General features: G+C 32.9%; 1 protein-coding gene, 1 long non-coding RNA gene and 1 other non-coding gene across 4 annotated transcripts; all 3 read right to left on the reverse strand.

The window, feature by feature from the left end:
- Nucleotides 1–458: 458 nt before the first annotated feature.
- On the reverse strand, nt 459–7,341 carry LOC102592389 (mitochondrial amidoxime-reducing component 1-like). 2 transcript variants are annotated; one of them, XM_006340013.2, is made up of 8 exons: nt 7,163–7,341; nt 4,352–4,501; nt 2,834–3,010; nt 1,851–1,939; nt 1,695–1,759; nt 1,249–1,351; nt 838–948; nt 459–751 (listed from the first exon to the last, which is right to left on the reverse strand). In XM_006340013.2, exons 1-8 carry the CDS (start codon nt 7,263–7,265, stop codon nt 626–628), a joined length of 924 nt encoding a protein of 307 aa, XP_006340075.1. In that variant the 5' UTR covers nt 7,266–7,341; the 3' UTR covers nt 459–625. The 2 variants fall into 2 exon arrangements, with proteins under 2 accessions (XP_006340075.1, XP_006340076.1); XM_006340014.2 differs by lacking the exon at nt 2,834–3,010.
- Nucleotides 7,342–11,899: 4,558 nt separating this feature from the next.
- LOC107063178 (uncharacterized) lies at nt 11,900–12,706 on the reverse strand. The gene is made up of 2 exons (XR_001475117.1): nt 12,443–12,706; nt 11,900–12,232 (listed from the first exon to the last, which is right to left on the reverse strand). It is a non-coding gene; the product is annotated as an uncharacterized lncRNA (long non-coding RNA).
- Nucleotides 12,707–16,959: 4,253 nt separating this feature from the next.
- On the reverse strand, nt 16,960–17,076 carry MIR8024A (microRNA MIR8024a). The gene has a single exon (NR_127184.1). It is a non-coding gene; the product is annotated as a microRNA MIR8024a (primary transcript).
- Nucleotides 17,077–20,359: the final 3,283 nt, after the last annotated feature.

Genomic DNA, 20,359 nt, shown 5'->3' on the forward strand with positions numbered 1-20,359 from the left:
CCTACTTTATATGACTTAGCCTGACTTGACACGAAATTTAAGAAGAGACACTTTTAAAATTTGTAGTCTAAAATAAAAAATAATAGATGTTTGTGTGATTATAAATCATTTCATTAAGGGTAAAATTGATATTTTAAAGTTAAATTGTTACTAAATATAAAAATGTGTCATTCTTTTTGAGACTGACTAAAAAAAAATATGAGTCATATAAATTGGGATAGAAGGAGTAATACATTTTCCAAAAAAAATGAAAAAATCCTCCCAAACACACCCTAAAAGAACAAGCAGTATCCATCTAATTTACCAAGCTCTTAGGGCTCCTCAAAGTCGATGCATTTGTAACAAGCTTGGTGTATCCAATTTTATATGGCACATATTTGAGAGGAGGATTTGGAAATTAGTGATATGAACAAGTTAAGGAGTCATCAAGTTCACCATGAACAAGAAGTCAGATAGAGAAGCACTCAAAAAAAGTGAATAAATGAAACCACACAATTATTTATTACAGACATACAAATTCCTGGTTCTTTATCTCATAAATAAGTTGTGTTTTTACAGCATTCAATGTCAATAACTACAATTGTATATGACGTACCTGACTAATAAAGTACGTATGTACATAGTCTCACACAGATACATCATCATAGGACGAAACCATCTTGAGGACATAGACAGGATCACCCACTTTGATGGTCTTTCTCTTCTCTTGTGCAACATAATCCTCCCACACTAACATCTGACCAAAGTAAATCTGCATTCAATGAAAAAAATGAGCAGATAACTGAATATGTCATCATGCTAAGTGAATGATGAGTATACAAGAACTTATTTGCTTACTCGTCCTTGCGGTTTCTTATTTGTCTTTAGGACTTTATCTGAACGGAACTTCATGAGCGTTTCACTTGGCTCGGAACCTGCTTCTGCAGTTTCTTGATTAATTGTTGGTACCTGAAAACCACATCTAAGAAGTTAACAAAGAAGATGAGTGTTTACATTAGATGATTTATTTTATTTTTTTCCTTCACTGTTTTTCCTTTGTTTGTATATCTTTCGAAGAATGTGTCTGCATATTTTTTCATATTCGCACGCAACAACATCAACATACCCAATGTAATCTCACACGTGCAGTTATGGGGTTTCTTATTCACACGTATACTAAATATATTATCGCATTTCTTGAATCTTCAACAATTAAAAATCCCCTAAATAATGGTTATCATCGAGATTTAGAGAAAGGATAACCTTTACCTTGCAGCGATAGCATAACTCTGTGCTATGGAATGTATTTTCACCTATTTTGACATCCTTCCATAAATCTTCACAAAATGGATTGGATCCGTCAATGAGGATACTGTATGCATGTTTCCAACAGTTGAAGGTTACGATTGATGCAAGAACAGAATAAATATTATTTATGTTAACAACCAAGAAAACAATAATGATCAATTATGGGATTTTCAGCAAAAGACACAGGTTCAATATAAAGATTCATATAATCAGAGGAGTATTTGGCCCAAAGAAGCCAACGCCATCATCTTAACAAGTACACCATGTAGAGGGGTCATGTTGAAGCAATTATTAAGTTCTTGATGAACGCTGCTACATCAACTCTAAGGAAGTTCCTTTAGTATATATAATCACTATATATAGATTCATTTCTCTCTCTAAATGATTGAATAAGAAATAGAAGATACTTTGGTCTGAAGCGGTTGATTGACACAGGCTCCTTGAGTTGCTCGTTTAATACATCCAGTGATTTCTGCTAAGAAAAAGGAAACAACTTTAGATTTTTTATTTATTTTTAATTAATGAGAGATAAAATTTCATCTTTAGGATAATTAAATGCTAACCTGGGATATAAGGAGGAAGGGGTATGCATCATTAAATTTTATTTTGTACCCAGGAGCATAGTTAGGGTCGGTAGGTCTAGACTGTGATACTGCATGAGCAAAAAAAATTAGTGAAATGACTACGGCTGAGCACATCCCTTATTTTCCGGATGCACACATCTTTAACTACTTCCTCCATTTCAATCTATATGGCATAGTTTGATTGAGTACAGAGTATAACAAAGAAACAAAAACTTTTGGTACTTGTGGTCTTAGGGGAGGACTCACAATAGTGGCAACGGATTTGACAAAACTTAGTAACTTTAGCTCAAACCCTGTCAATATGTTAGAAAATTCATTTAATATGTACAAAATCTATAAATTAAAAATTCTGGCTCTGGTGGCCTTAAATATGCTATGAGATTTTAGAGCCTAAAAAGCATGTCATTAAAGAGTAAATTGGGAAGTTTAAAGTTATACTATTTTCAAGTATAGAAAGTGTCATTCTTTTGTGGACAGAGTAACATAAATAGAGTGACACATAAAATGTGACGGAGAGAGTATATGATTGAATGTTCAAGAACAAACTTTAAATAAGATGTGACTAGACTATGGAGTCGATGACAGTAGAGTCGTCTGGAGATCATTAGTATTTCTGAGATAGTTATATTTCTAGACTAAATACAGGCTTCCCAAGACATCAAACCCTAAACTCTTATATGCAGATTTGATAACTCATTTAGTCACCGTTAACTCTCTGTTTACAGTGCCACAAGCATCTAGAAAGTGAAAATACACAGATAGAGATAATTCAAAGCATTAACGTGCATGCCAAAAGAACAGTGTTAAAATTCGTTCAACCGCACTCTCCAAGCCCTTATGTGTCTGGGTTGAAGGTTCTAACGTCAAGTAATTCTAAAGCATTTCAAGGTTAAATGCAATATAATAAAGATACAAATTATCAGATGATTTTGGTGGGTTACAAAGGGGACATAGGAGCATACCTTCATTGAAACGTACGAGACGACTAGGTTTCCCTAGATATTTGGAGAACCACTTTGATGCTTCATCTCCTTCATCCAAAGCAGAGCCAGACCATTCCCACACTGAGACACCGTTTGCTACTTCAGATGGTTCAGCCAGTGGGACTTTAAGCACATCCATACCAGGAGCTCTTATCACTATCAGAAAAGGTGAAGTCGATACTAGTGAGATCGCTTCTTTTGAGATCATAATTGCCTTATTTTGGAGTTTACGTAATGCCTCAATTTGAGGCCCTTAAAAGATATGATGAAGCTTAGGAAATGCAATTTTTTGTTTGCTTTTAGTTACTGCATTAATATTTAGCGTAATAAGTTGCTTCGCCTTAGGATGAATATGAATTTTAAATTCCTATTAGGTTGTTTTAGTTTGTTGAGATATTTTTGTTATTAAATTTTAAATCATGCAATTTTTTTTTTGTAAGTGGCTATTTAAAGTCCTCGTATGCTTAAGAAAAATATTGAAAGACATTTTTGAGAAAATGATCAAAATGATCTTTATTGTATAGGGGTTAAAGTGTTTTGGTCCTTTGTATATACCACTTAATAGATATAGTCCTTAATATATATAAAATGTGATCATTTTGGTCCTAACCCTAAAACTTAACAATATCCGTTAAAGTTTAACAGAAAAACTCAAAACCTCTACTCTCTCTCTCCTCCTTTGTTCCTCCCTGCTACTGCTTCTACCACGACATGGATTTCAACAAAACAATTCAAAAATTTAAGAAACACCCACACACTCCCAGAGAAAACTAGAGATTGATCATGAAGGGGATTAAAGAGAAAAAAAGAATTTGGCCAACTTACAACAAGAATCAAGTTTAAGATCACGATTTAGAATCAGAAATCGATCCATGGGGTGAAATCTGATAAAATTTTAGGAGAAATTGGGCAGACGTGATAAAGAAACGCGACACTCAATACTACTTTATGAATTTTCATAATCAATTTAAAATATATGTTGCTTATAAATAAAAGAAAATTAATTTTTGTTTGGAACCAATTCTGAAACAATTTGGAAAAAAAGAAAGAACATTGAAATTCAATTGCAGAAGCAGCAACGCCGAGGAAGAAAGGACGAGAGAGGTGGAGGATGCTTTTTTTAGTTTTTCCCGTTAAAGTTAACGAATAATTATTAAATTTTAGGTTTAGGACCAAAATGATAATATTTTACATACATTAAGGACTATATCTATTAAGTGGTATATATAAAGGACCAAAACACTTCAACTCCCATACATCAAGGATCATTTTGATCATTTTCTCGACATTTTTCATTCAATACTGTCAACCCTTTTTGCTACGGCATTATAAAAAAACACCAACAAAAGTTTTACATTTTTTGCGATTATAATTACCTTAGTCTTGGAGTTTACAGAATGCCTCAAAAGATATGTTGTTTCCTTTTTTCTTTTCTGTTAAGTATCAAGAAATGCAAAGTAATAGAAAACAAGGATCATAAAACATATTCTCACTAACCTAAAAATGAGCTTGGATTTGGTTCCCAGCCCTCTGAAAATGCCTCATTTGGCAGTTCAACCTCAATCAGAGCAAGCGATGGCTCTACTCTTTGAGTACATGCTCTACCTTTGGAGTTCACAACGATCCACTGCCGATCCCATCGAAATCCTGAGAAAAACGAAGCATAAGAATTGATTGTTGAGCTCAAGAAATTAGTATGAAATTTTTGTGTACTATTTATTTGAAGCATTGGGTTATAATATCTCACTGGGCTGTTCATTTTTTGCAAAATTTGTTATAATACAGACATGCTACCAACCATATGAAGTAACTCAAATACATAGCAGTTTAAAGCATCAATGATTTTGCATCATACGCCTACAAGCTAATGGAGAATGTAATAATACAAAATGATGCAGTCTCTACATGATAATACTTTTATTTTTCTTCTATTGTTAACTACAGGCCAGGACAATAGTTTTAACTCAATGGTCAATCAGTTTGAAGATTACTAGGCATTGGTGAGTCAAACAAAATTATGAGACAGTTTGGCTGAATTGAGAATTCAAACTTGATATGCTTAAGTGGAAATGATCAAGATTTACATAAAATTGAGGAATCCTCCGATAGAGACCTCCAAGTGGTTCAAGCTCGCTTCTTTTGGTCAAAAGTTTACGGTTTCCCCTTATCAAATTATTTGTCAATGGGGTTTGACTTCTGTAATGACCGTCCAGGTCATTTCCCTCTTATTGCCTTCTTTTCATCGTTTAGAGTGTTTCTATAGCGACCTCAAGTCATTTATGATTTGCTGGAACTAACAGTTCGGTCATCTGGTCGTTCTTTTGATTTTTGTGCAAGTTTCCGTGTTTTGGAACTTTTGAAACTTGAACGGTTGACTTCGATCAAAAGTTCAGAAAGGCGACTTATGCATCAGCTGGTGCGACCACTTTTCCCCTTCGCATTCGCGGGCTTCATGCCACATTGTGGTGACTAGTGGTCCTTGTCTCCGTGTTCGCGAGGCCAGTGCCGCGTTCGCGGAGGCCTGGGTACAGCCATCGCGTTCGTGGGCCTTATGCCGCATTCGCGATGGACTAAAGATGTGAACCCACTTTTCATCAAATTATTAAGTGTAAGCCAGGCTTCATGTACCACAATCCACCCTAAACATGCAACTTAGGAAAATAATCATTTGCCATTGTCAATCCTTGCCGTTACATATGGAAAGTTTGTTGCAACTTAGCGGTGTGGCCTAACCTGACAAAACTGTATAGAAACATCTGCTATTCTTTGATCTCTAAAGGAATCAGCCAATTCATTTGACAATTAACTTGTTTGGTTCACTCTTTTAGCCCATTTAAGCACAAAACTTTGATGAATCCTTTTGGATTCACCCAATTATGACACTCCCATAATCATCAATTGCCTAGCTAACCTATTATACTTTGAGCAGGTCAAAAGGGTTATACTAATTTGGGATGATTCTGACTGAAAAAAAATAAATTGAAGTTAAATAATAGTAAGCGATATTGCTTCTTCTTCTTTTTTACGACAAAACGTTATTATTTAAAATAGTAAGTGATGTTGCTCGGACTCTTCAATGATATCATTGGATGTAAGTGCATGTCAAATTCTCCAAAAGTAGTGTATTTTTGAAGGATTCGACATGACAACAACAACATTTTTAGAGAGTCTGATCAACATAGACAGTAAGTCATCATCTTTGCCGAGGGTTCAAGTTGGATTGAGTGTTAATGCTCTCAAAAATCATCCTATCACCAAATTTATTATTGTAAAAGGTAAAATCAGAGGGCTAATTCCAACACAAAGCAGTCAATTGGTTAGGAATCAGCTTTCAAATTCAGTTGACCAAGTAGATAGAAAAGCAGATAACTCTTCTACTCCCTCCTGTCCATATTAAATGGTGCTTTTAGATTTGGCGAACACCTTAAAGAAATGTAAAGTAACAAGTGTTTTACTAATTTACCCTTAAATAGTACTATCTCCGTCCATTTTTATTTGTCATGTTATGCTTTTTGAAAGTCAATTTAATTAATTTCAAAGTTAAATTAGATTATATTAGTTTAATATTTTAAACAAAAAAATTAAATATTTAGAAACTATACGAACAGTACTATAAATTGCAAATATTTACATATATAAAAAAATATATCGTAATCTTATAGTTTGACTCTACAAAAAAAAAATCATGACAATTAAAAATGGACAAAAGAAATAGTATAATATAGTTGTTTGATCATGTAAAACCCCACTTATCTAAACAAGATAAATTGATAACAAAGACAATTAATACTTTCTTGACCACTTTTTTGGACCAATGTGCAAAAAGGTAAAAACACCCCAGGAAGGAGTAATAATTCAGCAGCATCGTATCCCAAAGGTCTAACAACTTCATCTAATATAGAACTGAGGAAGTACTCCCTTGTTCTTAATTACTTGTTTATTTTTTCTTGTTTTTAGTTACTTGTCTATTTTGATAAATTAAAAAAAAATATTTTTTTTACCTATTATATCTTCAATTAATTACTTTGAAAAAGGTTAAACTTTTTGAAAATTTTAAGTTTTTAATTCACCCACTTCATAATTAATAGGGGTAAAACGGTAAAGTTACTATGTCATTAACTATTTTTTTAATAGGTGTGTTAATTTTAAAGTGGACGGACAGGGAGAGTATTAATCAAGAAACGGTAATACACTGTGTGTTGCAAAAGATCAAGATTCAAAATGGGGTTTTTATTAAGGTAAAGCTTTGATTACTGCAACACCAGGAGAGTCACATAAAAAGTGAATGGAAATTGAAGTAATTCATACCAGTAGAAGAAAGGGCTGCTTCAGGAACTGAAATACCACGGCATGATTTGAGTGGGTATATGGTAATTGACATAACTTGTGCTGCTTCTTTACTATCTGCCATAACAACAAATTAAGAAAAAACTTAGACAAATGAACTTTAAATTTCTCTCTTTAGAAGTTACATACAAATGAAAAGCTTCATCACCTTTATCTTATCTCTATCACCATTCACCTCCTTTTGGCTTCATCCATTTTGTCTCCATGTGATTTTATTTGGACTTTAGCAAAAACACTATACCATAAAATATATTTATTATTTTATTTACGGAAAAAGCTCAAATATTACATTTAACTTTTTAGAAAAGCCTCTTTTACATTATTTGTTAAAATTTTGGTTCATTTATCATTGCCGTTTATGAAAAGGCTTATTCTAGCCATTTTTTTCTACTCTGATTTTGCAAAATCAATTTTTACAACCCAAATAACTTTTAACACTTTTCACTTGGAGTTTTGGATCAAATATACTGTTTTTGCTTCTTGTTTCTCAAGAATACCAAGAACACATAAAAAAATATCAAATAACTCCCAAATTTCTGTATTGTAGTATTTATTTTTATATTAGTTATAAAAAAAATCGTGCTTCGCGCCGTCAGTGTTATGTGTCGAAAAGAGATGTTTAAAAATTTCAACTTTTTAGGGGGGAAATCATATTTAAAAAGTCATCACATAATTGTTTAAAGAAAATTAAATTTATTAATTCAAAAAATATCAAATTTAAGTGTTAAAAATTTAGAGAAAAAAGTAAGAGATTTCAATTTCCACTTTGAGAAGATATTAACACTCAAAGGACCACTAACATACAATTATCCAACAATTTTAAATTTTAATTACTTAAGTTTTTTGGGGAAAATAATTTTTAAAAAAGGCATTTAAAGCAATTTAAAAGAGAATTAATTTGAACATTTCAAATATTTTAGAAAGAAAGTAAACTTAATTGAAAAAATGGCTTAGTAAAGAAAGACTATCAAATAAAATTATTTAAAATAGTAAATTATCATAACAAAAAGTGATTTATCTCTAAGGGATTTAATTAAGTTAATTTAAAATTTTAAGGTTAGAGCTAATACATTCAAAAATAAAAACAAACAAATAAATTATTACCAAAAATATAAAATAAATAAACAAATAAATACAAATAGCTTAAAATTAATGGACTTGGTCAAAGTCTGGTTGCTGAAAATGACTTGGGCTCCAACCAAAATTCAACTCTCTGAAGAACTGCGGCTGCACTATGGGCCTTCAGCTAATTTCTGTTGTGTATCATATACGTATCTAATGTATATCAAGTGTATATCCTGCATATTTTATGTATTCTGACTCATAGATCACCTCTGAGACCAGTATATACACTTCCTTTTCCATCTGAATTTTCCATCTGAATGAAATCGTGGTTGACTCGACAACTTGAAAATGCAAGGAGGCGATGAAAATGGACTCCGCCAATATCACATGTAAAGAAAGTAAGGGAAAATAATTAATATACTCCTTTGAACGCTTTTAGAAATAAAGTTACATGAAAATATAACTTGATGCACATATTGGATTGGATATTTCAAACTTCGAGTTGGCTCCCAAACAAAAGACAAAGGCATATTTATTCCAAAAATGTAAAAGGTCATGCATTATTAACAACCCAAGTATGAGGAACAAATCAAATGGACATGAAAATGATTATTCAAATAAATAAGTAACTAACATAATGCACACTTAAAGTGAGTATCTTCATACATACAAACAATAGTGTGAACAAATTCCAAGTGCATATGAATGTTAAAATTTAATGCTATAGGGCGGCTCAATGCCTTTAAAAATAAGGCATCCGTCTTAGGTTCCTAAATTTGAAGGGCCTAATTTTTTAATAATAATAAAATTATTATAAGCTGTTTTTTAACCAAATAAAAATAATATTGTAACACCCCGCTATTCGAAAGAGCTAGAATTAGAAAGAACCATTTTTGGAAAGAATAAAAATCTGAAATTTGGCAAGTATGTTAAGTATGAGTTATGCATCAAATTCAAACGACCATAAATCCTGGTACATGATGAGTTAGGTGGGCTACAAGATATCAAATGAAAGGCCTTTGAATTATCTTTCCAACACCACCGAGTTTGCTAATTTTCGAGTTCGTATGAGGGAGATATGCCCGTTTGAAGTCGGACTGTCTGGATAAGGAAAGTCAACCAAATTTTAGAGGGGTATTTTGGTATTTTCATTATCCAATTAATTTATTCCGTTTTTAGGAATTTATTTGGGGTCTAAACTGAGTTCATTCAGTTTACGCAATTAAGAATTACGCTAGGGCTTTGAGAGAAGAGAAAATAGGAGAAAAAAGGAGAAAAGTCAAGGCGTTCTTGGAGATTTCTTGCGGAATCGAAGTCGTTTCGCCAAGGGTTGATCCCTAAAGAGGTATGTGAGACTTTACATAGCCTCGGGTTCGTTCACCCACGCACCAATCATGTTTATTTCAGCGAAATTCGTTCTAGAAAGTTGAACGTTGATGATTTTGAATTGTGTTCTTGAATATTGGCTTTCGTTCTTGAGTTAAGTTGGGGTTGTTGAGTTCTTGAGGAAATCGTGTAGATTTTAGAGTCATTTATGAATAGATTCTTGTGTACATATACTGGTATATGAAACTAAAGAGGAATTGAGAAGAAGAATCGAATTTAGGTGAATTGGGGTTAGAAAACGAAGAAGGAAAAAGTTAGGAAAATTTGGGTCGCGGACCTGTTCCTCAGGATCAGAACTTTTTCTCTCCGCGTCGCGGATAGATCGCGGACCCTTCTGCCTCAAAATTTATTTCGCGACCAAATAATAAAATGCATCTCCGCATTGCGGACTTGCTTCCAGACTATGATTTCTTGATCGTTTCTCATGTTTAACTATCTAAAAACACTCTTAAACATCATGAGATCTTTCCTATCACAAATCACAACCTTGAATTCATACATCAAATTCAAGGTAGAGTTGAAAGTCAAGTCTTGAGGGTTTCTCGAGTCATTTTAAGAAGTCTTTTACAAATCTTTTAAACTTGTTTTAAGACTTAAGCATTGAGATTGAGGAAAAGTAGAGCCGAGTGCATTTCTTTAAAATGTTATATGGGGACTATGTATTTCCAAAGAGTAAATATTTTCACATTTAAGATGAGAAGAAACACCGATTTTAAAATGAGTTTTCATGAGTAGTTTTGAATTACATCTCTTTTAAGAGATAAGTTTTTGAATAATAATCTCAAACCACAGAGAAAGAGTTATGTTTTCAAACATATGAGCTGAGTATTTTGGGAGTAGTATTGAGCACCGATATGGGGACGAGTTCATAATAACTCAAGTCTCTATAAACAATGTAGCCAACGTGGGTAAAAATGATCATACTTTTTAGATGATTCCTTAATGCTTTTTAGCATAGACTAGTGAATCCACTTAGTTGAGGCGTTCTATATCCCGACAAGTTATATGATAGTTTTGGCAGCGTGGGCGAGATGTTGTATCATCACATAGCTCGTAGTGATGGTTGTCGGTTAGAGAAACTCCCACAAAATTATATTACTTTATTATATATATAAATTGAGATGTTATTGTATTTCTCCAATACATTGAATTGCTACTTACTGTTTAAATGCTTTATATAAACTACATCTTATTGTTGTTTATTTTTGCATTAAGTTGAGTATCCATGAGTTAAGTAAAGCTGAGGTAAGTGTTTCTTTCAGAATTCATTTCAAGCTTATGTCATGTTTAGTTTTCCCCTCGCATGCTCGTACATCCAATGTACTGATGCCATTTGGCCTGCATCGTTTTATGATGCAGATACATGTATTCAGGATCAACATCCAGCACCTCATTGATCCAGTTGAGCATCTCAAAGTCAGTTGGTGAGCCTCCTTGCTTTCCAGAGGATTCCCTTTTATTGCTTTGTTAGTCAGTTGCTAGGATGATCGGGGTTCTTATCCCAACACCCCTCATAGTTATTAGAGGCTTCATAGACAGTTAGACGTTATTAGTTCATTAGTCTTATTCATTTCAGTTGTTTTTATTATAAGACTTGAGTTGCCTTTATGGCCAGCCGAATGTTTTTCTTTATGCGTTCTAAGTTTGAGTTATGAATCTACCTGTTGAGTTGTTTTAAATGTTGAGTAAAGTCTTCCCCTGAGTAGTAGGCTAGACCAAGGGTTCGCTTGGGGCCAACAATGGTTTTCGAGTGCCAGTCCCGCCCATTGTGTAGGCTCGAGGCGTGTCAAATACAATGTCTTTTAATTTATTTGTATTTTTTAGTTTGTTTCGAAACATTAAGAATGTTTTTTTTTATCAATTTTTAAATTAACTTCCACATGATATGTTTAAGACCATAATATAAAAAAATATTTTGGTATATATATATATATATATAAAAATCTAGTTTAAGACCATAGACAAATAAAGTTTTTTTATTAAAAAGAAATAAATAACTTTGCATCTCAAAAAATAAAAAAATAATTAAAACTTAGGCCTTCGATTTAATTTGAGTTTTTTGGTCACTAATTAGCTTGAGCCGCTACTAAATGCCGAGATCAAATTTTGAACTACAAGAAATCAGTACACATGCTAAACTATGAGTATTCATGTTAAACTATGTATTAAAAGGGGCCATAAAAATGATTTTAGACAAAATTCATGCTAAGGCGTAGATAAAAGAAATTACAAGCTACATCGCGGCTTAGAATTGAATTTACCATTTATACAGAAGACAATATACTACATTAAAAAGTCTGATGCGTTTAATTCATATGAACTTATAAACATGATAAAAATCACAGACTAAAGAAAATGACCCAACAATTACAAAGAAGATTGGAATAATGTTTAAACAGAAGTTTTCTACAAGACAGAATCAAACATAAACTTAATATATGAACTTGATTCCATATTAGAACACCCAAAATATTTAAGTCGAAACAGAATAAAGAAAAGATTTACCTTTTCTAGAGCAGCCAGACCAGGACGACCAGCTTAACAATAATTCCTCCACCACACAAGAGTTCCGATGAAAAGCTTGTGCAAAAATGAAAACAAACCAAGACAAAAATAAAACTGTGAGTTCGGAGGTTGTGAGGAGATGGAATTGTAGGAACAAGGACTGAAGAGGGGTTTTATAGAAGAGGATTAGGGATTGAATTGAGGGGAAATATGGGATAAGATTTTGGAATCTAAAATTTGAAATTCGAATGTAAACGTTAAGGTTTGAGTCAACTAGAAAGGTACCAATTTCTCATGGATTTGAGAGGAAATGTGGGAGGAGGGAATCCAAAATTAGCGAGGGTTACACTTGGGATTCAATGGAACTTCCCCAAACTCTGGTTGAATCTCTGTGAATCGCGGTGGCGTGAGGGAAACGGAATTAGACCATTAGGGTTGTTGGGTCGTTCGATTCTATGAGGGAGACGACGCGTAGGTATGTATTGTTGTATGTATCCATGGCTTAAGGGAAATAGAGCTTAAAATTGGAGGATGTATGGGTGGATTGGGTGTTCAGAATTTGGTCTTTATGTTTAAGAAATAGACAAATTGATTTAATTGGTCAACTCAACTAAAAATTAAAAATAATATAATTCACTTAATTATAAATTAATTAACTCAAAAAAATATAACTAAAATAATTAATAAAATATCTAGTTAAAAACAAAAGTCTTTGAGTCGATTTTCGAATATTTATAAAAGGTAGTAATTATATAATTAAATATTATAAACATATAGAAATATATACAAAAATTATAAAATATCATAATCACTTAAAAATAACTTTAAAGTATTTTTGAATTTTATAAAATACTAATTATTTCAAATTGTTTGAAATTGAAAAAGCTCGAGAATTAATTTATATTGTGAAGGACTGTCAACAGTCACACATTTATTTTTATAAATCTAATTTTGAAGCAAAGTTTCTAATATCAAAGTAAAAGAAAAAGTATATAGTTCAAGACAAAAAAATGTTTAAAATCAACCAAATAAAGTACGTACGAAAAAACTATATAAGAAAATGCAAATAAAATACCACAAACTCTCTTCGATTAAAAAATTGTTAAGACAAACTTTCATATAAGTATTACTTATTAATTATCAAGATTATTAATATCTATAATTTTAATAATAGAAAAAATTAATTTATGTTGTAATCATTTAAAATTTATTAAATATAAATTTATAAAATGATTCGGATTATATTTATCATGAATATATTAATTAAAATAAATATTATGAATTAATATAATTGGGTTAATTATTTAAGTAAAATATATATGGATTTAATTAAAGTCCAAATTAATTGATTTGAACTATAAATGATGAGCTCGGTTTGCTAAGCCCAACTTCATCTCATCCTAGAGGCCCATTTTGGTGCCACGTGACAACTGACGTGGCAAGACAAGTCAAGCAAGAAGTCAATAGGATCATGACATGTGTCAAAAATGATAAGCCCGTTCCATAAAGCCCATATGTTATGTCACTTAAATCTGATTGGTCGAAGGGAATCTTGTTCCTATCACAACTTCTCAATTTTAAAACTATAAATAAGGATCCTCATAATTCAGAAAAGGGACCAAGAATTCTAACAAGAAACTAGAGAAAGCTCGTGGATCAAAAGCCACAAATTTCTCTGCGAGCTAAAAGTTCAAAAATTCAAGCATTCATGTTCAAGAACGATCAAGATCAAGACCACAAGCTCAACGCCCTTGAATTCAAGTATAAGTCAAGATCAAGATAAAATTCAAGTTCAAGTTCATCGAAGATTCAAGAACAAGCTTCAAAGCCCTTGAATCCAAGATCAAGTTCAAATTCAAGACTACAAGAGTCAATATCAAGCTCGAATCCCTGGAATTCGAGTATAAGTCAAGATCAAGATAAAGTTCAAGTTCATCGAAGATTCAAGAACAAGCTCTAAAGCCCTTAAATCCAAGATCAAGCTCGAAGCCCTTGAATTCAAGTATAAGTCAAGATCAAGATAAAGTTCAAGTTCATCGAAGATTCAAGAACAAGTTCTAAAGCCCTTGAATCCAAGATCAAGTTCTAAGCCCTTGAATTCAATTATAAGTCAAGATCAATATAAAGTTCAAGTTCATTGAAGATTCAAGAACAAGCTTTAAAGCCCTTGAATCCAAGATCAAGTTCATCAAGTCCACAAATCAAGATCAAGCTCGAAGCCCTTGAATTAAAGATAAGTCAAGGTCAAGATAAAGTTCAAGTTCAAGTTCATCAAAGATTCAAGAATAAACTCTGAAGCCTTTGAATCGAAGATCAAGTTCAAAGAATAATTTAAGAACAAGCCCCAAAGCCCTTGAATCCAAGATCAAGTTCAAAGACAAATTCAAGATCAAGAGCCCTTGAATTATATCAGAAAATACGAATCAGAGGAATAATAGAGATTGTACACTCGCAGTTTGAAATCAATAAATTATGATTGTTAAGATAATTTTTTGTTGTTGATTATTATTTTCTCGATGCAAATTTTATTGTCTACAAATTATGACACGCCCAATGGGACAATCTCTACCTCTTATCTCAACTTTTCAAGTATCAAATGCCTTCCACTATAGAAGAACAACTAGCAAGCTTGACAAAAACAATTGAAGGCTTGACAAAGCGCGCACACGAACAAGATGCTAAACTTTCCAAGTTAACAAATCAGATGAATAACATGATTGAGAGATCGAGTCAAGAACCTCTAAATCTTCCTAAAATTCAAGAAGAAGGAGAGTCTTGCATAAAGCAAACAAAGATCAAAGAGATTCATCTCTCCGCTGAAGGTTTGATTCCCATTGATCAATTGAAGAACTTTATCATAGAGGCTATCGAAGACAAATATGATTCTTCGTCCAAACTTACTCCCACATATGTAAATCCATATACACAAAGGATTAATAACTTAAAAATCCTTCAGGTCTATCAGCCTTCTAAGCTTCAACTATTTGATGGCAAAATTTCAGGAATCTAATTCAAGATTACTTAGACAAAGGTTTGTTCCGGATAGCAGACCGACCAATGGGAATCGAGACATCACAGTTTGCGGGAGCAGTAGAGAGATCAATATGATGTATGCTGACTTAAGGAAGTGTTATGATCCACAAAAAGAGTTAGAGATGGAACGAAATCCCAAACAATCTATAACTCATTTTATCGAGACTTGCAATGATGCTAATACGTATTGTGATTATCTCATTAAAGAGTTCGTTCGATCTCTCAAAGAAAATGTCTTTGATTGGTAAACATATCTTGAATCGAATTCTATAGATTGTTGGGAGCAGTTAGAGCAAGAGTTCCTCAATCATTTTATAGCACGAGACGTGTCGTTAGTATGGTTGACCTTACAAAGGCACGTCAAGGTAAATATGCGCTAGTTGTTGACTTCATCAATCGCTAGAGAAGTTTGAGCCTCAATTGCAAAGACCGCCTTAATGAAACTTCTAGCATTGAAATGTGTATCCAAGTCATGAATTGGGGTCTTCACTACATCTTGCAAGGATTAAATCCCAATACATTCAAAGAGTTGGCAACTCGTGCGCATGACATGGAGTTATGCATGACTTTAAGACAAGATCAAAGATCTTCTTTCTATTGACCTCATAAAGATGAAGATATAGAATAACTCCAAATTGGGGGTAAGTCTACATCTGAAGATGACTTTGAGAGTCAATGTATATCTAGACGCCCCTTAACGCGTGAGCTTAAACTGCAAGTTGCTATGCTCCTTAACACATGAGATTAAACTGTAAGTTACAATCCTCCTCATCATTTGAGCTTAAACTGCAAGTTATAATACTCCTAGATGCATGAGCCTAAAATGCACATCACAAATCTTTTCAAGTTTGAGCTAAATCTCTAAGTTTTAAAGGTCTTCAAATTTTAGCTAAATCTTTAAGCTGGAAAACTCTTCAAATTTGAGTTAAATCTTCAAATTGAAATGCTCCTTGAAACACGAGCCTAAATTGTAGTCATAAAGCTCTTTAAATTTGATTAAATCTTCAAGTTGAAATGCTACTTGAAACACGAGTTTAAACTGTATATCACAATGCTCTTTCAATTTGAGCTAAATCTTCAAGTTGAAATGCTCCTTGAAATACGAGTTTAAACTGTATGTCACAAAGCTCTTTCAATTTGAGCTAAATCTTCAAGTTGAAATTCTCCTTCAAATATGAGTTTAAACTGTATGTCACAAAACTCTTCAAATTTGAGCTAAATCTTTAAATTTAAATGCTCCTCGAAACACGAGCTTAAACTATATGTCATAAAGCTCTTCAAGTTTGAGTCAAATCTTCAAGTTGAAATGCTCCTTGAAACATAAGCCTAAATTGTATATCATAAAAATCTTCAAATTTAAGTAAATGTTCAAGTAAAAATGCTTCTTAAGGTCCGAGCCTAAACTACACATCACTCCTAGCTCGCAAGAGTATAAACTGTATACGACACCACAATAAAAAAAAGCACTCTCCTAGAACAACGTTTTGACTTGATCCTCTTCAATGAGGCACGTAGGCGCTTAGAACCATATTCCACGTTCGATTGCATGAGTGTCAAAAAACCACATGTTCCCAGTTGATCCGTCACATGAAAATTAAGGCTATAAATATTTTATTTTATTTCATCAAACTTTAGACATGCATGAAGTATTGATGGATCAATGGAGGGGGTAAACCCTTATAAAACATGAGATTCTTTAACAATATTCTTGAAGTCTTTAAATTCAGCCAATTATGCAAGTTGAAGTCTTTAAATTCTTCAAGCTTGCAAGTTGAAATCTTCAAATCCTCCAAATATGCAAGTTTAAGTCTTCAAATCCTCCAAGTATGCAAGATGACGTCTTCAAATCCTCCAAGTATGCAAGTTGAAGTCTTTAAATTCTTCAAGTATGCAAGTAGAAGTCTTCAAATCCTCCAAGTATGAAAGTTGAAGTCTTCCAATTCTTCAAGTATGCAAGTTGAAGTCTTCAATCCTCCAAGTATCCAAGTTGAAGTCTTCAAATCCTCCAAGTATACAAGTTGAATTTTTCAAATTTGTCAAGTCTGCAAGTTAAAGTCTTCAAATCCTCCAAATATGCAAGTTGTTAAATTTTCATGCCTTAAGGTGGATGAGATTTGTTCCTTTGCACCTTAAGCTGACCTTTTCACAGATTTATCTTTAAAAGGATCTTTAAATGCTCATGCTTTAAGGTGGACAAAAATTGTCCATTTGCACTTTAAGCTGGCCTTTTCACGGATTTATCCTTAAATGAATCCTTAAATTCTCATGCCTTAAGGTGGACGGGATTTTTCCCCTTGCACCTTAAGTTGGCCTTTTCACAGATTTATCCTTGAATAGATCTTTAAATTCTCATGCCTTAAGGTGCGAGATTTGTCCCTTTGCACCTTAAGCTGGTCTCTTCATGGATTTATCCTTAAATGAATCTTTAAATTCTCATGCCTTAAGGTGGACAAGATTTGTCCCTCTGCACCTTAAATTGGCCTTTTCACAGATTTATACTTAAAAGGATCTTTAAATTTTCATGCCTTAAGGTGGAAAATATTTGTCCCATTTCCATACGTTAAGGTGGATAAAATTTGATCTTCCACACCTTATACTTTAGTATTTGGATACTCATAAAGCCTCAAATTAGCGATCACAAGGCGGGGACGTTAAGCACATCCTTTCACACCTTGTTCTTATGTATTCAGGATATTATAATTAGTGATCTCAAGGCGGGGACATTAAACACATCCTTTCACACCTTGTGCTTAAGTATTCAGAATCTTATAAAGCTTCAAGTTAGTGATCTCTAGGTGGTGACGTTAAACACATCCCTTCACACCTCAAGATCAAATTCTCGTGTGATAGAGATCTCCATTGTGTAGGCTCCATAAAATATAAATATTTCTTATGATCTCAAGGCGGGGACGTTAAACACATCCCTTTACACCTCAAGATTAAATTTTGTGTGATAAAGCTCTCCCTTGTTTAGCCTATGCAAAATACAAATATTGCTACCATTTACCTACAAAAATAATAATACATAATACAAGAAAATACAAAAAAAGAAGAAGGAAAACTGACCTCTTTATTGACGCCTGTAAATAAATTACAAGCGAGGGTTCACAAATTGGTGTTAAAAGTATGAGGGGTATGTTCCTATTTATAGGCAAGTAATATCAGTTGTTCACTCCTTATTGATAATGAATCAAGTGTCATAACTCAAGAAGGATAGAAAAATGGTGCATTAGTCCAATTGAAAAGAAAAAGAAAAAGACAAAAAATGCTATAGGCCGAAGAATTGAGCAAGTGGAATTACTTTTGGAATCAAATAAGGGAAAGTGATCGGTACGCCCCCATAAAATTGCATGAAATAAAAACTTCCTACGTATTGAAGTCTTTGACCGTATGTATGTATGCAATTTGCTTATGAGTCTTCCAAGAAATTAGTGCAGTTAAATATAAATAAATAGTAAAATTGCACGGATGATTTTCTATTTAAAAGTTTGACTCGAAATCGACTTAATAATTCGTTAATATTTCAAGTCTAGACTTAAAAAAAATAAAATATCTTGACAAGACTTGAAGCTAGGGGAATTTGTAATCATTTAAAATTTATTAAATATAAATTTATATAATGAATCAAATTATATTTAATTCATGAATATATTAATTCAAATAAATAATAAATTAATATAATTAAGTTAATTATTTAAGTCTAATAAATATGGATTTAATTAAAGTCCAAATTAAAAGTTTAGTTCAAATTGGGCTATAAAAGATTAGTTCAGTTTGATAAGCTCAACTTCATCTCATCCTACAGGCCCATTTTGGTGACACGTGACAACTGAAGTGGCATGCCAAGTCAAACAGAAAGGCAATACGATTATGACATGCGTCAAAAATGACAAACCCGCTCCATAAAGCCCATATGTCATATCACTTAAATGTGCTTTGCCGAAGGGAATCCTGTCCCTATCACAACTCCTTTATTCTAAAACTATAAATAGGGGTCCTCATAATTCAGAAAAATGGACCAAGAATTCTAACAAAAAGCTAGAGAAAGCTTGTGGATCAAAAGCCGCATATTTCTCTAGAAGCTAGAGTTTAAGAATTCAAGCATTCAAGTTCAAGAACGATCAAGATCATGCTCGAAGCCCTCAAATTCAATTATAATTCAAGATCAAGATAAAGTTCAAGTTCATCGAAGATTCAAGAACAAGCTCCAAAGCCCTTGAATCCAAGATCTAGTCCATGATCAAAACTACAAGAATCAAGATCAAGCTCAAAGCCCTTGAATTCAAGTATAAGTCAAGATCAAGAAAAAATTCAAGTTCAAGTTCATCGAAGATTCAAGAACAAGCTCTAAAGCCCTTGAATCCAAGAACAAATTCAAGATCAAGCTCTCGAAGACCTTGAATTCAAGCATAAGTCAAGATCAAGATAAAGTTCAAGTTCAAGTTCATCGAAGATTTAAGTACAAGATTTAAAGCCCTTGAATCCAAGATCAAGTTCAAGATCAAGATCATCAAAGTTCAAATCCATATAAAGTTCGTCAAGTCTACAAATCAAGATCAAGACTACAAGATTCAAGATCAAGACTACAGGATTCAAGATCAAGCTTGAAGCCCGTGAATTCAAGTATAAGTCAAGATCAAGATAAAGTTCAAGTTCAAGTTCATCAAAGATTCAAGAACAAGCTCTAAAGCTCTTGAATCCAAGATCTAGTTCAAAGACAAATTCAAGAACAAGCTCCAAAGCCCTTGAATCCAAGATCAAGTTCAAAGACAAATTCAAGATAAAGATCAAGTGCCCTTGAATTATATCTAAAAAGATGAATCAGGGGAATAATAGAGATTGTACACTCCCACTTTGAAATCCATAAATACGATTGTTGCGATATTATTCCAGTTGATTATTGTTTTCTCAACGTGAATTTTAATGTGTACAGACGTGCTTAACCATTTTTGCATATATCAACCAAATAAAAAACTTTATTGTAAAAATTAACTCGAACCCAAGTATAACTCTTAACGGGCATGTAGATGTACGCGGAAACTTTTTTTTTAAAATAATATTTTTTTGATGTAATTCCAACCAAGTTAGCAATAATCATCATTACAACAACCTATTGCATACTTTTTTCACTGTTCTTTCTCTTCTCCTTCTCTTCCGCCCCCTCCTCCC

The sequence above is a fragment of the Solanum tuberosum genome, unplaced genomic scaffold, assembly GCF_000226075.1.
Source record: "Solanum tuberosum cultivar DM 1-3 516 R44 unplaced genomic scaffold, SolTub_3.0 scf00015, whole genome shotgun sequence".
NCBI lineage: Eukaryota > Viridiplantae > Streptophyta > Magnoliopsida > Solanales > Solanaceae > Solanum > Solanum tuberosum.

What these genes read in the sequence shown, in the direction of transcription:
- LOC102592389 (XM_006340013.2), bottom strand. Translation starts at nt 7,265, where the DNA reads ATGGCAGATAGTAAAGAAGCAGCACAAGTTATGTCAATTACCATATAC. An exon ending in AAATCCAAGCTCATTTTTAG is followed by an intron (nt 3,011 to 4,351) that starts GTTAGTGAGAAT and finishes CTTTTCTGATAG; the next exon opens with TGATAAGAGCTCCTGGTATG. An exon ending in CCTTCCTCCTTATATCCCAG is followed by an intron (nt 1,760 to 1,850) that starts GTTAGCATTTAA and finishes TTTTCTTAGCAG; the next exon opens with AAATCACTGGATGTATTAAA.